General features: G+C 58.3%; 5 protein-coding genes across 5 annotated transcripts; 4 read left to right on the top strand and 1 right to left on the bottom strand.

Annotated features, from left to right (window-relative positions):
• Positions 1-563: 563 nt before the first annotated feature.
• On the top strand, positions 564-2,695 carry CMQ_638 (electron transfer flavoprotein-ubiquinone oxidoreductase; the record flags this gene model as incomplete). Its single annotated transcript, XM_014317717.1, has 2 exons — positions 564-2,485; positions 2,596-2,695. 2 exons carry the CDS (start codon positions 564-566, stop codon positions 2,693-2,695), a joined length of 2,022 nt encoding a protein of 673 aa, XP_014173192.1.
• A 2,916-nt stretch (positions 2,696-5,611) lies between these two features.
• Positions 5,612-6,636, top strand: CMQ_1115 (RNA polymerase 1 and 3 transcription factor complex component; the record flags this gene model as incomplete). Its single annotated transcript, XM_014318194.1, has 4 exons — positions 5,612-5,889; positions 5,961-6,048; positions 6,113-6,527; positions 6,620-6,636. 4 exons carry the CDS (start codon positions 5,612-5,614, stop codon positions 6,634-6,636), a joined length of 798 nt encoding a protein of 265 aa, XP_014173669.1.
• A 466-nt stretch (positions 6,637-7,102) lies between these two features.
• On the bottom strand, positions 7,103-8,677 carry CMQ_854 (fructosyl amino acid oxidasesarcosine; the record flags this gene model as incomplete). The annotated part of the gene is made up of 2 exons (XM_014317933.1): positions 7,103-8,147; positions 8,193-8,677. 2 exons carry the CDS (start codon positions 8,675-8,677, stop codon positions 7,103-7,105), a joined length of 1,530 nt encoding a protein of 509 aa, XP_014173408.1.
• Positions 8,678-9,284: 607 nt separating this feature from the next.
• CMQ_514 (coatamer subunit protein) lies at positions 9,285-12,065 on the top strand (the record flags this gene model as incomplete). The annotated part of the gene is made up of 1 exon (XM_014317593.1): positions 9,285-12,065. One exon carries the CDS (start codon positions 9,285-9,287, stop codon positions 12,063-12,065), a length of 2,781 nt encoding a protein of 926 aa, XP_014173068.1.
• Positions 12,066-13,850: 1,785 nt separating this feature from the next.
• On the top strand, positions 13,851-15,381 carry CMQ_1015 (copper-activated transcription factor; the record flags this gene model as incomplete). Its single annotated transcript, XM_014318094.1, has 2 exons — positions 13,851-13,966; positions 14,037-15,381. The coding sequence occupies 2 exons, from the start codon at positions 13,851-13,853 to the stop codon at positions 15,379-15,381; spliced, it is 1,461 nt and encodes a 486-aa protein (XP_014173569.1).
• Between the last annotated feature and the right edge of the window lie 62 nt (positions 15,382-15,443).

Below are 15,443 nucleotides of genomic sequence, written 5' to 3'. Positions count from 1 at the left end.
GTCCGCTCACGCCGACTACGTGTCCTCACGACTATTAATACGTCTCCATTTCCGCTCAGCCTAGAGCTGGCTGTCGTCAAGAATCGAAATCGAAACCCCACCCGAAAGAGCAAAGCTAGCTGCACGTGACGCCGCTGTTGAGTCTGCTCTTAAAAACCTGTCCTGTCATTGGCCAGAAATCCCTCGGCCTGAGCCCTCGGTTCGGAGAGGCAGAGCGCGGCTTTCCGTCCGGGTTTTTTCTCTTTTTCTAGCCGGGGCAGCAACACGCACGTGCTTAAGACAGCAGACGTCACCGCTCTCTTTTTCTCGTCTGGGCTTCAGTTCTAAACCCACTACTACCTTGTCTGTTTGTGCAGCTGTCGGCGCGGTATCAGTCGGCACTCAGCTGGGAGAGCCACTACCCAGACACGGAATACAGCTTGCGATTTACCCCGGACGTGTTAATACCGAGGAATAATACCAGGCCGATTATGCAATAAGCACTGCCGAGCAGCACATCGATTTTCCACCCGACTTCGCTCTTCCTTTCACCCCACGTTTGCGACGCGCGATCTACTAGAGCCATGTTTGCAGCAGCAACAACATCGTCGTCTGGCAGCCAGGCGGTGGTGGTGCGTGTCTGCTGGAGGAGAGCAGCAGCAGCAGCAGCCACCGGCACGGCACCATTTTCCATTTCGGCCGTGACACGCTCGGCCTCGACATCAGCAGCAAGGCGGCCCAGTTTTGTCCACCCACGACGGCGACAAGCCCAGCCGCTTCAGACGCACAGCCATATCCGCCCCAACCGGCTGCGGTTCTTCTCCTCGAGCCAGCGTCGGCGCAACGACAATGCCGCTACCGATTCGTTCGACCCCCAGAGCATCGAGCGCGAGAGCGACCAGGTGGACGTGTGCATCATTGGCGGTGGGCCGGCCGGACTGAGCGCGGCCATCCGGCTGAAGCAGCTGGCCAACGAGGCTGGCAACGAGGACTTCCGTGTGCTGCTGCTGGAGAAGGCGGGCGAGATTGGCGCACATATCCTGTCGGGCGCGGTGATACAGCCAGACGCGGTGCAGGAACTGATCCCCAACTGGCTGGACGAGGACAACCCGGACCGATTTGAATTTGCCACGCCGGCTGGCAAGGACAAGATGCGCTTCCTGACCAAGACCATGTCCTTCCCGGTGCCGGCGCCGCCGCAGATGCACAACCACGGCAACTACATTGTGAGCCTGAACCAGTTCGTCAGCTGGCTGGGCGCGCGAGCTGAGGAGGTCGGCGTCGAGGTATACCCGGGTTTTGCGGCGTCTGAGGTGCTATACGCGGCAGACGGATCAGTGCGCGGCGTGGCTACCAACGACGTCGGCATCGGTCGCGACGGCCGGCCCAAGGACTCGTTTGAGCGCGGTATGGAGTTCCATGCCCGCGTCACCCTCTTCGCCGAGGGCTGCCACGGCAGCCTGACGAAGCAGGTCATCAAGCGCTTCGACCTGCGCCGCGACAGCGACCTGCAGACTTACGGCCTCGGCATCAAGGAGGTCTGGGACGTGCGACCGGAGGTGTTTCGCCGCGGCGAGATCGTCCACTCGCTCGGCTACCCGCTACCCTACGACACATACGGCGGCTCGTTCATGTACCACTTTGGCGAGAACCTAGTCAGTATCGGGCTCGTGACTGCGCTCGACTACCCGAACCCATGGATGTCGCCGTACAACGAGTTCCAGAAGCTAAAGCAGCACCCGATGTTCCGCGCCGTGCTGGAGGGCGGCAAGTGCATCTCGTACGGCGCGCGCGCCTTGGTCGAAGGCGGCTTCCAGTCGATTCCCAAGGTAGCCTTTCCGGGCGGCGCCATCGTCGGCGACTCGGCCGGCTTCGTCAACGTGCCCAAGGTCAAGGGCACACACAACGCGATGCGATCGGGCATGTTGGCGGCCGAGGCAGCCTGGAAAGCGATGGGGCACGCGGCCACGACGGACGAGGAGGACGCTCCGGTCGAGGAAGAAGAATACGGCACCAGCCGGGACCACGGCAACACAGTGTTTCTGTACGACTACGAGGACGCGCTGCGGCGGTCGAGCATCTGGAAGGAGCTGCACGAGGTGCGCAACATGCGGCCGTCGTTCCAGACGCCGCTCGGGCTGTACGGCGGGCTCGTCTACTCCGGTCTCGAGGGCTTTGTGCTGCGCGGCCGCGTGCCGTGGACTCTGCGCCACCGACACGCCGACCACGCGGCCACGCGGCCAGCAGACCAGTGCCGCCGCATCGAGTACGCCAAGCCGGACGGCAAGATCAGCTTCGACATTCTGACGAGCGTGTCGCGCACCGGCACGAACCACGAGGAGGACGAGCCGGTGCACCTGCAGGTCAAGGACTGGAAAAAGCACACGGCCGAGACGTTTCCGGCTTTCCAGGGGGTCGAGAACCGGTTCTGTCCGGCGGGCGTGTACGAGTATGTGGACGACGCGAGCCAGCCGGAGGGCGTCCGGTTCCAGATCAATGCACAGAAGTAGGTTTTTTCTTTCTTTCTTTTTCTTTTTGTTTCTTTTTGTTTCTTTTATTTCTTTTCTCTCTCTTTTCTCTGCTTCTTCTTTCCGTCCTTTCTCGCTAACAACCCAGCTGCATCCACTGCAAGACGTGCGATATCAAGGCGCCCAACCAAGACATCAACTGGCAGGTGCCCCAGGGCGGCGAAGGCCCAAAGTACTATATGACGTAAGGGGAGAGCTGGCTGTATAATACGTCGTAGACGGCAAAAGAATAAGAGACGTTCACACTTTTGCAACCAATTTAGCTCCTCGGACGGGCGAGTAGTCCGTACTCATACGAGAAAGAAGGCCCGCCCTGTGAACAGCCGATGCAGACGATACGAAGAAAAAGAGGAAAAGGGCAAAAAGTAAAAGTAAAAAGTAAAAAAAGAAAAAGAAAAATTGCGACGCGCGAAGGAGCGCGTCTCATTTGCATGACCTTTTTTTAATGAGTGTGTTCCACACCATCCTATTGGACAGAAGAGGTGTGTACAAGGATGTGCCATGGCTCGGTTTTTGTATCTTACTCCGTTCCCCATACATGTACGGGGCCGAATGGCAAGCTGTCATAGAGGTGAAACTGGCGTCTGCCCGAAGACGGCTCTACGAGAATTGGCTGCGCAGCTTCTGGGCAGCTGTCATTTCCGTCGATTCCTATTACGGCTACGAGTGCGTCAGCAAATGCAAACGGCCAGCCAGAGACCATATATGTTTGCGTAGTTTGCAGTGTCTCGTCTGGTCGTCAATGCCCGAAGAACATGCAGCCTGCATGTCCTGGCAGAAATGGCGACACGACCTGTCAAAGCACGGAACCTAGTTCGCCCGACATATTGCTCTTCCAACATGCAATGCCTGACCAACCACGGGGTTGTGACGACGCTTGAAACCATGTGCGCATGACTGCGACGATGTCTTGGTTGATGATTTGTGTTCGAGAACGCTTGCGGAAGCGCACAAACGAAGCAAATGAGTCACAGCCACAGACGGGTGGTGTGTGAGGATAAGCAAGGCTAGGTGGGGGGGAACGCGGGAGCAGGGGGAGTTAGTGATATTGATACTGTTTCCGCTAAATGGATAAGGGGGTGTGTGTGATAGTGGGTGTGTGGATGTGTGGATGGGTGGATGTGTGATGGCTCGGCCGGTCGATTTTGGGAAAATATCTTGAAAGCTGTCCTTCTTGGACCGGGGGGGAAGGACCAACGGAAAGGGGGTTGAAGACGTGGCGATCGACCCCTTTTTTCGACACGAGAAGAGGATGGATATACCGGAGGCTGCGCTATCCGCAAGGGACTTGACTGTGGTATGCTGGTAGTGAAAGACTTTTGGCGATGCGAACGACGCGTGAATGGCGTGGTGGGTAGTAGAGAAAGGGAGAAGAGGAAGGATGAGCGAGGAGAGGGGAGATATCGGATAGAAAACAGCGAAGAGAGAAAAGGGAAGAGAATACGGAGTAGAGAGCGACAAGTGAAGGAAAGAGTGCTGCCGGACAGAAGAAAAGGAAGAGCGAGACAGAATTTGTGGAAAAGGAGATGGGAAAAGCGGCCGAAAACTGGTCAGGCACCAGAGACGACCTCGTGTTTCAGCAGCTGAACTTGACGCACGGAGCATTACGACGTAATATGATGCCTGAAGAGCCGCCGCAGCGCCTACGACGACGGGGCAATCTTGTGCGTGGCTGCCGCTAAATCGGGCAGCCGTACCATGCATGCAGGCCTGTAGGAGAGGGGCTGGCCGCCAGATGCCGGATAGGTGCCACATCGAGTTACTGCTCGTCGCCCAGGCAGCAGCGCTATCTTACGTCTGTACGAAGTACAGAGTATACAAAGTGAGATTTCTTATCAAAAACCGCCTGAGCAAAGGGAGGCCATCGAGAGGCCATCTGTGATTGGGTGCAGGCTCATCTGCCGCTGCGACTGCCTGCAGCCAATCAGAAGCCATGGCCGGCCCCCATCGCAGGGAGGAGATAAAAGCGATAAAAGAAAAGAGGATGGGCGATAAAAACAAGGTAGCGAGTTTGCTAAAGTGGACCAGCCGCCACAGCAACAGGCCAAAGATTCCGGGGGCCCTCTTTTTTGTTTGGACGGCAGCACTAGCAAAATGCTTTCCCCATCTCTCGCTGCATGCCTCCCTGCTGTTCGCCATGGCCTCTGCGCTTATAAGAAAGCCAGAGCTCCCACTCGCTCCGCCCAGGTGCCGCTACAAGTCGCTTTGCTGTGTGCGGAGCTGCCCTGACGTATTGGCCTTGCTCTCCTGTCCCCTCCTCCCTGTCCTTTTTAATTTTTTAATTCTTGATCTCTCGCCAGCCTTCTCGCGCAAGGAGTGTTCTCGGATCTTGCACGGGCTGCATTTCGGCACCTTGCTGTCGTTGTCGTCATTGCTCCTTCCCCACGAAACGGGCGCCACCTTCCCTTACCCCCCTCCCCTCCTTTCCCAATAGAGCTCCTGGTGATTGCCCACGGTTGGTCGTCACTGCCCCCACTTTCATCGTGCGCAGCGAACAAAAAACACAAACGAACTTGGTCTGGACCTCGTTCTACATTGTCTTTTCTACGTTCCTCTGCTCGGACGTCGTCGAGCTTCTTCTTCTCCTCTCTTGCTGCCATACATAGGCTCTTAGTCTCGCTGTGGGGAGATTTCTTTCTACCTTCGCACGTCTTCTCCAGCCTCATCCCGGTTTCAGCCTCAAGAGTCCAGAGAGGAAGAAGAAAACCAATACAAAAAAAAAACCCTGGTCCCATGTGCAGCTGAAGTGACAACACAAGAAAGAACAAAAAAAGACAGCAAGACATTTCTCTCCCATCTTGCCACACTTCCCTTTTTGTCTTTTTTGCCTCCTCGTCTTGTCACTTCTTCATTCAAAGACATCGCCTTGATTAACGTTTACTGGGGGAGACATTTACTTGTTTATCTCCCACAGCCGGTAAGACTCTTCTCTTTCTTGCCAGCCTTCCATCAGCCCCATGGCCGTTATTTGTCACTTCCTATTCGCCGGATATGCTGCGACAAGCTGTGTCATATGAAGGCCGAGACTAACGTGCGTATCGCTGTGTCCACAGGTTCTATCCGCCTTCTCTATCCTACCCCGAAGATCTTCGCTCGTCCACAATATGGAGGTCATCCAAACACACCCCACCAACGCCCTGCAGGCAAAAGCCTTCACCGCACCTGGGTCGCTATCGTTCCCTACTGGCCACAGCGAGCTGACGCCTCCGCTCGAAATCTCGGGCACCAGCAGCAGCCAGCAGCAGTCGTTCGGCTCAGCCAGTGATCTGTCACAAATTGGCGCCGATGCTGCCGGCGCTTCGGGTGCTGAGGTGGCTCCAGCAACTCCGGTTGCGACGCCTGTTGCGATGCACAGTGGGAGCGGTTTGACACCGACTTTACAGTATGTTCTCATGTCACGACCCCTGGCTCTTGCTGTGGGTTCCAGCGCGGCTTACCTTTTGCTCGTCGAAGAAACATTGTCGCTACGGTCAACCTTGCCTGCCGTCTTGACTTGAAGACCATTGCTTTGCACGCCCGCAACGCCGAGTACAACCCAAAGGTGAGAAGCATCAGAGTGCGGCAACGTTGTTGCACATGCTCGGTCTGCTAAACGTCATCTACAGCGTTTTGCGGCAGTTATCATGCGCATCCGCGAACCCAAGACGACAGCCCTGATCTTCGCCAGCGGAAAGATGGTGGTGACTGGCGCCAAGTCGGAGGACGACAGCAAGCTGGCTTCACGCAAATATGCCCGGATCATCCAGAAGCTGGGCTTCAATGCGAAGTTTACCGACTTTAAGATCCAGAACATTGTCGGTTCATGTGACATCAAATTTCCCGTCCGTCTCGAAGGCCTGGCCTCACGCCATCACAATTTCAGCTCCTACGAGCCCGAGCTCTTCCCCGGTCTGATCTACCGGATGATTAAGCCCAAGATTGTGCTGCTCATCTTTGTGAGCGGGAAGACAGTGCTCACCGGCGCAAAAGTCCGCGAGGAGATCTACCAGGCCTTTGAGATGATCTATCCTGTGCTGCAAGGTACGTGATGCCCCGGAAGGCCGCAGCCCTATGGCGTATCGGTCGTGGTGCATACGACGAGAATGAATACGAGCTAACGCGTTACGCTTCAGATTTCCGCAAGGTGTAGGCTCATCCGGAATAGCTAGACGTCTGGCGCTTTGCCGACTGCTACTCCCCTCTGCACCAAACAGCATATCACCAAAGAGTCATCTTGATCGGCTCCTGGAGCGTGCCATTTCATGAGGACTGGGCGAAATGTAAAAATATATGGATTCGACATACATTGCTTTTCAGTCGCATTGCATCGGCGTTTACAAGCGTAGGCAAGAGGTGGGAGTTTGGGAAGAGGACACATGAGATAAACGAGGGTTTCTTTTGCTGTTTTTCGGCTCTCATGGTCGGGTATGATTGTGTTTGAACACGGTGGCCGGAGGGATTATTCTTCTTCCTTCAGTAGTATAAAACCTAGCCGAAATATACTAAAGAACGGGGAAGATGTACAGAAGCATACTGTCGTCTTGTTCCAGTGTTCTGACTAGACATTGATGTACCGTATCTCGTGAAGACATGTAGCCGGGAAGCGGGCATGGAATCTACGGCAAAGACGCCTTTGCGAGCTCCTCCTGGAGAATCAGACCTGGCTGGCCACCACGGCTTCCGTCGTGACAGACGACAGCCTTCCAGAAGGCTGTAGTGTCCTTTCCGGCGTCTTGTTCCGGTTCGACGACGGTGGTTTGGCGATGCTTCCAGGCCCATTTCTGGCGGAAGGCCTCGGGGGGGCAACGGGCGATGCAGTCGACGATCTTGGGGCCGAGGACGGGGAGAAACTTGAAGCCGTGGCCACTGCCACCGGTGGCGAAAAAGAGGCCGTTCCAGTGGGGGTGGTAGTCGATGAGGAAGTCGGCCGTAGGCGTGTCAGTGTACCAGCAGATGCGAGTGCGGCCAAAGGGGCGGCTCGCAAGGCCGGGCAGTGGGATGATGTCGTGGAGGCCGCGGCGCAGGTCGTCGGCGCCTTCCTTGGGGATCTGGAGGTCGGGGTCATCCTGGGTGGTGAAGGGCACTGAGAGGACAGACGACGGGGCCGAGGACGATGGGACAGGGTTGATGTAGCCATAGCCGTGGCGAGCGACCTTGAGCACGTGACTGTCGGCAGCGGGCGGGATGACAAACAAGCCGCTGCTGAGATTTAGCACGACAGGCATGGTGGCAATGCGGACGTGCTCATCAGCAGCCAGCGGGACATAGCCGAGGACCTGTCCGGTGGCGGCGAGAGAGCCAACCAGGCCAGACGGGGACGAGGACAAAGACGAGGACGAGGACGAGGGAGCACCATCTAGCAATGCCTCTGTCCAGGCGCCAGCAGCGACGACGACCAGATCAGCCGTGAGAGTGCGGCCATCGTCCAGAGCGACGCCCGTGACGGTTGTCGTTGTTGACGTCATCTCTTTACATAGCGAGATCACCCGTCCACGAACAAAATGAACGCGACCAGTCTGCCGGACTCGCTTCAGCATCCAAGCCATGCTGGCCTCGGCATTGGCCCAGCCGCTGGCGCCGTTGAGATAGCCCCAAGAACCGGTAGTACCGCCAGTACCGACGGCAGCGCGAATGGCCTCTGGATCAGGCAGAAGTTTGAGTCTGGAAGTCAGCCGATGGACTCTCCTTCTCTTCCTCTGGACTCACCTCTCGGCCAGGTAGGAATCGGTCTGGGCCATGGCCCGGACGTTGGCCCAGCTCTCGCGAACGTAGTCCAGGCCGGTCTTTTTCTGGCCCGGCAGCTTCTCGTGGCCGTCGACATCTGCGTCGGCAATAACGACGAGCCCCGACTCCGAGTAACGACCGTCGCCGCCGATGTAGTCCTGGCTAGTGTCAACGGGCGTCCGCCACAGCGCCTGCGCCTCGTTTGCTAGGGCCGCATAGGCCGGATCGGCATAGTCGGGGCGGATGATGCGCGAGCTGTCAATGCTGGCGGCGTCGCGGGCGGGAAAGTGACGGTCGTCATCGTCATCATTGGCGACATCGCCGTCTGCAAGCCAGCCAGAGCCACGATCGACAACGGTGATGGTCGTATGGGCAAAGTCGGGACGCCGGGTCAGGGCGTCGGCCGTGCTAAGGCCGAAGACGCCGCTACCGATGATCAAGATGGACCGAGGGGGGGTAAAGGACATGATAACAGGTGTTGACGACTAGGCGAGAAGAACAGGACTGGTCTGGTCGTGTCTTTATATGTGGATTCCATTGGCTTCGGCAGCGGCGGGCAGCTTTGGCCCGGGAGTCATACTCAAATCAGACATGCTAGCCGAGATAGCTGCATGATAGGCGTGATGTGATATGTAGCTTACACCGGTGCTGCATCGACCCCGATTCAGGACGAAATAGAAAGCACTAGCAGGTTGTCAATGTGCACTGAAGGGCGCGAAGGAGTGGGATGGTGGGATAGTGGGCTCAGAAGTGCTGTGGCTGGAGCTGTGGTGCGCCACAGTGCAGAGCGGGCAGGTACGAGAACGGAAAGCAAGAACTACAGTAGGAAAGTCGTTAGGAGCGTTTCTTCGACACAACTGCACAGCTGCACGACAACAGACGAGACTGCAGCTCCGGCAATGCGAATGCCCACGGCCGCAGCGCAGACAACCACGACTGGCTGACGGCCTCGTCTAAATGCGGAGTTTCTGTGCTTGACGCCATCGTGACGCACGCGACGACAGAACCTCTTCTCATTTCCGCTTCCTGCTCTTTCAGCTCTTCGAGCTCTTCTAGAACCCCCATCGATCCGCCATGGCGTCCAACAACCGGTTCCCGCCGCGGCCTTTGAACAAAAAGTCCGTCTTTGACCGGCAGCGCGCCGAGGCCGAGGCCAAGCGCCAGCGCGAGGCTGCCGAGACAGCCGCGATTTACGAGGATTTTGTCAAGAGTTTTGACGATGGCGGCAGCGAACGTGACAGCGCTTCGTCCTCCCATGACATGCCAGGCAAGGGCGGCCGCCTATCTGGATCAGCGGCTGGGGCTGTTCCGTCGTTGTTGCAGCCGCCCGCACTTTTGGGCAGCGGTCGACGGCACTTTAGCATGCCGACATCGGGCGCAGCGGCCATGCGCAACAGCGGGCCAGGCAGTCTGGGCCCAACGACAAGTTCTGGATCAGCAGCAGGAGCAGAATCAGCAGCAGTGCCGTCCCGGCGAGGACCCGGTGGTGGCCGTCTGGCGGCTTTTGACGACGACAGCGACGAGGAGGATGGCTTGGGCAGCTCCACAACAACAACAACAGCAGCAGCAGCAGCATCTGCCTCTACAGTAACAGCAATGGGTTCGATTGGCAGCAGCAGTCTCGTCAGTACGGCGGCCGACCGGGCCGAAGAGAGGGCGACGTCCAAGCCGACGATCCGGCTGGCCAGCCTGCCGCCCAACATGTCGCCGGCGGCTGTCCGGGCGCTCGTCTCGCCGGCCGGTCTCGTGGTCGAAGGCGTGCTGATGCTGCCGGCAGCCACGACAGCGTCAGGTTCGACCGAGCGCAAGTCAGCAGCGGCCATCGTCACACTGGCCGCCTCGTCAGCTGCCAGTGACATTGACGCGGCCGTCAGCGCGCTGCAAAACCGATATCTTGGCTACGGCTACTACCTCAACCTGCATCGCCACCTCTCGTCGGCCGTGGCAGCAGCCACAGCGGCTGTGTCTCTGTCCACGCTGTCGACCACCTCGTCGGCCAGCCAGCCGTTTGGCGCCAAGCCCGTGCCGCCCGCTCGACTCGACGGCGCAGAGTTCACGAATCACGCTAGCCGCAGCACATACGGCCGCGGCCGCATCGGCATCCCCCCTCCGGCCATGTTTGCGCCTCCGGCCAGCGGAAACGGCAGTAGCAGCTCTGTGGTCAGCCGCGACAGCCTGCTCTACGTGCCGGTGCGGCCACCGCGCGACATCCGGAAGCTGCGCATGATTCACCGGGTGGTGGAGAAGGTGCTCAGCCAGGGCCCCGCTTTCGAGGCTCTGCTGATGAGCCGGCCAGAGGTACAGCGCGAGGAACGATGGGCGTGGATCTGGGACGCCCGCAGCGAAGCCGGCGTCTGGTACCGCTACCGGCTCTGGGAGACGGTAACGGGCCATCAGACCAAGAGGGGCCACGGCAGGTACATGCCCTTGTTCGAGGGCAGCCATGCATGGAAGATCCCGGACGACCCACTGCCCTACGAGTTTGTCACGGGCGTGGCCGAGTTTGTGTCGGACTCGGAGTACGGCAACTCGTCCGACGACTCAGACTACGACGACGGGCCACGCGGACGAGGGATGGATGCAACTATTACTACAAATGGCGGCGGCAGCGGATCGGCAGTCGGAACCGGAGCGGCAGTTGCAGCAGCAGTAGATGGCGACGAAGACATGTTCCTTAACCCGATCGAGAAAGCCAAGCTGGCCCATTTGCTGGCACGGCTGCCGTCGACGCTCTCGAAGCTGCGCAAAGGTGACATTGCGCGCGTGACGTCGTTTGCCATCCGACATGCCAGCCGTGGCTCCAACGAGATTGTCGACATGATCATCTCTAACATCGAGACCCCGTTTACCTATACGGCGGCCAACCCGGCGCACCACCGGGCCGACGACGGCGAGGGTACATCTGGTGCATCCGGCGAGCCCGGCGCCGTGCGCGACACATCGGGCGCGAAGCTGGTGGGCGTCTATGTCGTGAGCGACATCCTCTCGTCGTCGGCCACGAGCGGGATCCGTCATGCCTGGCGCTACCGACAGCTGTTCGACACGGCGCTGCGCAGCCGGCGGGTGTTTGAGGGCCTAGGGCTGATGGCCGAACGGCTGCACTGGGGACGGCTGCGGGCAGACAAGTGGAAGCGCAGCATTGGCCTCGTCCTGGACCACTGGGACGGCTGGTCCGTCTTCTCGGCCGAGACCCAGGAGTACCTGGTCGGCAGCTTTGAGAACCCACCGAGCGCGAAGAAGGACAAGAAGGCGGCAGCCGACGGTGCGTCGAAGAAGGGCGGACGGTGGAAGACAGTCGACTCGGCCGCCGCGAGACCCGTCGAGGAATCAGGGTTTCAGCCGGCAGCAGAAGCACATCGTGGCGACGAAGATGGTGATGGCAACGACGCCAATGACGGTGACGAGGGCGACGACGACGACGACAATGGCGAAGGCGACGACGGCGCATACCGGTCCGAGTACACGGACGACGAGGAGCTCGACCTGGCTTGTCTGGCCGAAGAGGACATTGACGGCGAGCCGATGAGCGACTTTGATCTGGACGGCATTCCGCTGACAGCCGACGAAATTGAGGCGCTGATCGGCACCGACGTGGCCGCGATGAGCGAGGAGGGCGAGATCGGGTCGGACGACGACGCGGCCGGCATGAGCGGCCTGTCGGACGGCGGCGGTGGTGGTGGTGGTGACAGCGACGTGGAAATGGAGGCTGGTGATGGAGAGAGCTGCAAGGAGAACGAGAACGACCAGGGAACAGTCGTGGTCGCCACGGCCGCCGCTGTCGCTGCAAAACCGTCACGCAAGCGGATGCGCGCCGTCGACATGTTTGCCGACGCAGACGCAGACGACGGCGAGTGAGGCAGTCTGGAAGCATACGACGTAAAGCATGAAGCATGAAGCTCGAAGCTCGAAGCTCGAAGCACTCTGTCATCGTAATACCAAGTCATATTCACGTGCAAATCCCTTACATAAGACAAATCCAGTCGAATCTTTCACAGTGGCCACCCCACAGCTCCGCCATGCGACCAATCAAAACTTGCTCACTCGGCCTACCCGCCTTCCTCGCAGGGCGCGAAGAACGCACAACTGCCCCACCGAGCAAGAGCGTCTTCCTAGGAGGGCAGGAAGCATCCGGCCACGAAGCCAGGTCTTGTCCGAGCAGGAGCGACCATGGCGGCTGTATTGGGGAAGACGTTACCGACGCTGTCTGTAAGGACATTGTAGCACTAAGCTGTCAGAAGTGGCAGCCAGTCCAAGGAGGCAACAGAGCTGAATCCGGCAAAGAAAGACAAAAAGACGCAAAGACAGAAATGGCAGAAACGACAGAAACGACCAAAGACCACCAATAAGCTCTTCATTGTATCGCGCAGGGCCTCGGACGCCGCCACGCTAACCAATGTAAGATACATCGTTTCGAAACCGACTACAACGCACGCCCACTGCTCGCTCCCCTGACATTCCCGTTCTGGCAGCCGAATCCGAACGACGGCCTGATTTGCCCTCATCTGTCGAACTGGATCGTTCGCCCTGCCGGCCTCGTTTCTTCCTCCATCTTGCTGTGGTCTCGGCAAACCACCAGACACCCTGATCGCCAGCACCACATTCGCCGGCACAAGTCGTAATACCACCGTCAACCGTGAATTCCACCCATCTTCTCGGCTGACACGGGGTACATCGGACTTTGTTTCTCATCTCATCTCTCATTTCCATCCTCTGACCGGTGTCATTGGTTCTCTGGTCTTCTGGTCTTCTGATCTTCTGATCTTCTGCTCTCTCCCCACCTCTCTCTTTTTCTCTCTCTTCACTCATCCGAGGGATCGTCGACTCTTTATCCTCTTCTCTCGTCCCGTTCCCCTCCTTTGTCGCTGCACCTCTCGAGTCATTGACGGAAAACTGCCTCAATTGAACGCCCCACCCCCTCAGCTTATCAGTATTGAGCACGTTTCTGCAGCCTGTCCGGTCTGGTTGTCTCTGCCTGGTCCCTCGACCAACGTCTGCCAAGAGACAGGTCCAGACGGCTTTGCCGGCCTGTCGCCCGTCTGCCAGCAGCAGGCGGCGTGAGAAGGTTTCTGCAAGGCACCGCGCATCGTCTCTCTCTCGCTGCCACAGTCGCCTGGTACGCGCCGATCCATCGAATAGCCACCAGCTCTGCCTCCACTCTGCTCTCGATCTTCTCCTATTGCTCTGCTCGTCAGTTCTCTGCCAGATCGCGCCAGCCTATCCTGCTCCTCTGCTGAGGATTACTCACCGCAAAGATGCCTATAATAAGAGGTGTCAAGATGGCCTGGTATGTACCTTATCTCTTTCTCACATCGTCCTGGTTTAGACTTTCCTCCCTACCCCTCTTTGCTTTTCCTTTCTAGTCGGTCTCACCTGTCCTGCTCATTTGGCTGTCCCGTTCTTATATCCCCCAATACGCTTGTGTGTCCGTACGACCATTCGCAGCGAGCCGGCGGCTAATCGGTCGTCTCTTCATAGCGAGCCATGTATTCGTGGTCACCGTTCTACAAAGTGCAACCATGCTGACGAACGGTTGATGGTTTCCGTACGGAAACCTGGCCGACCGCTGAGTGTCTGTCCCCATCCGCCAGATCACGCGTGCTCTTGTGGCAATGTTACGGCCGCCATTCCCCGTGCCCGCAAATGTGGATGCGGCTCAAAGTCCAGCGCGAAGGCAGCCAAATCCTCGCCAACCAGACGAGCACATCATTCGCCCACGAACCCGACCCTGTCGACGACCCGCACCCGCTTCGATCCCCGTGCGTTCGAGAGGACCGATCCCAGCCAAGTGAACATCCATCCCGCCACGACGCTCTGGAACGGTCCCAGTACGCCGGCCACGGGCGGGATGCAGATGTCGGAGGGGCTAAATGGCAACTCGTTCATGCTGCCACCCGGCGCAGTGTCTTATCCCACACAGCAAGGCGACCCATCGGCCGTGTTTATGCAAGCTGCCGGCCCCTTCCAAAACGGCTTTCAACCACCAGTCCAGGCCAGCTCTATGTACGGAGTCCAGACCAATGGGTTCAATCCCTACTACAGTCCCGCCTTGGATATGTCGCTGTCCCTCGGCCAGGTACCACAGCCCACAGACAGCCTCGGCAACTTAAATCTCGGTATGGGACAGCCCGTGAACGGCGCAGACATGTCCAGCTTCGACAGCCTCCCGCTCCAGGAAGCACGAGTGGACGCGCCGAAGCGCTCGTGCTGTTCGGGGAAGCCGCCGCAGACGCCAGCTCAGTCTCCAGGACACACACCTAACTCGAGTCTCAACTCGCTTACCAGCAACATCGGGACTGCAAATTCGGTCCACTTTTCCGCCTCGACCCCAATGTCCTCTAGCTATTCATCGCAGCACTTGATGCTGAAATCCGAAAGTACCGACGGCAGTCTGCAGTCATTGCCTCTGAATAGTGTGCCACTGGTGCAGGCCGGCATGAAGGCAAACGGAATAGACAGCCATCAACCAGACAGCTCGTTTTCCCTGGCACAGGCTGCTGATTCTGTCAGTGGTCCGATGATGCTGCCTTCAGACCCGATGTACAGCGGCTTTACCAATAGCAACGGCACGCCCGTCTGGTACAAGTACAACCCAGGATATGGCACGATGACGGCACCGCTGCAGCCATCACAATGGCCGGCAGGCCTGTCGGTAGCGGCCAATCCAGCGTTAATTGAAGGCCATTTGCAGTTTAGAGAACCGCCATTGCCGACATCGACACACCCCGTTGCCGCCGAGGAGACTGGTGCAGAATCGCATATGTGTGCTTGCGGTGACGACTGCGAGTGTATTGGTTGCGTGGCACATCCGTACAACAGCGCAACGCAAAACACAGTCCAAGCAGCGTGGTCTACTATGACGATGGACGAAGCCACCAGCGGTCGACGCTCAACGAAGCAAGCCACAGTAGCGCCTGGGACAATAGTATTGCCGGTGTTGGGCTCAGCAGCGCAGCAACAACCAAGCACAGATGGGTCTTCTCCACAGCAGCACACACCTTCGGACACGTCAGGAGTGGGCGAGGATCAGGTATCCTTGTCGGCAGACGACTACTTCTTTGTCAGCTACTCGGTGATGGGCTGCAGCGGTGAGGGCCTGACGTGTCCTTGTGGCGAAGACTGCGAGTGCGTTGGCTGCACCATCCATAACAATACGGAGAGTGGACGGCAATAGGAAAGATACGAGAGATGGCGGTGACTTCCTGTTTGGCGAATGGGGTCAAATACGTAGAAGCC

This window comes from Grosmannia clavigera, assembly GCF_000143105.1.
Source record: "Grosmannia clavigera kw1407 unplaced genomic scaffold GCSC_140, whole genome shotgun sequence".
Taxonomy (NCBI): Eukaryota; Fungi; Ascomycota; class Sordariomycetes; order Ophiostomatales; family Ophiostomataceae; genus Leptographium; species Leptographium clavigerum.
The sequence above is the reverse complement of the archived record's forward strand: the minus strand, read 5'-3'. Positions and strand labels throughout refer to the sequence as shown.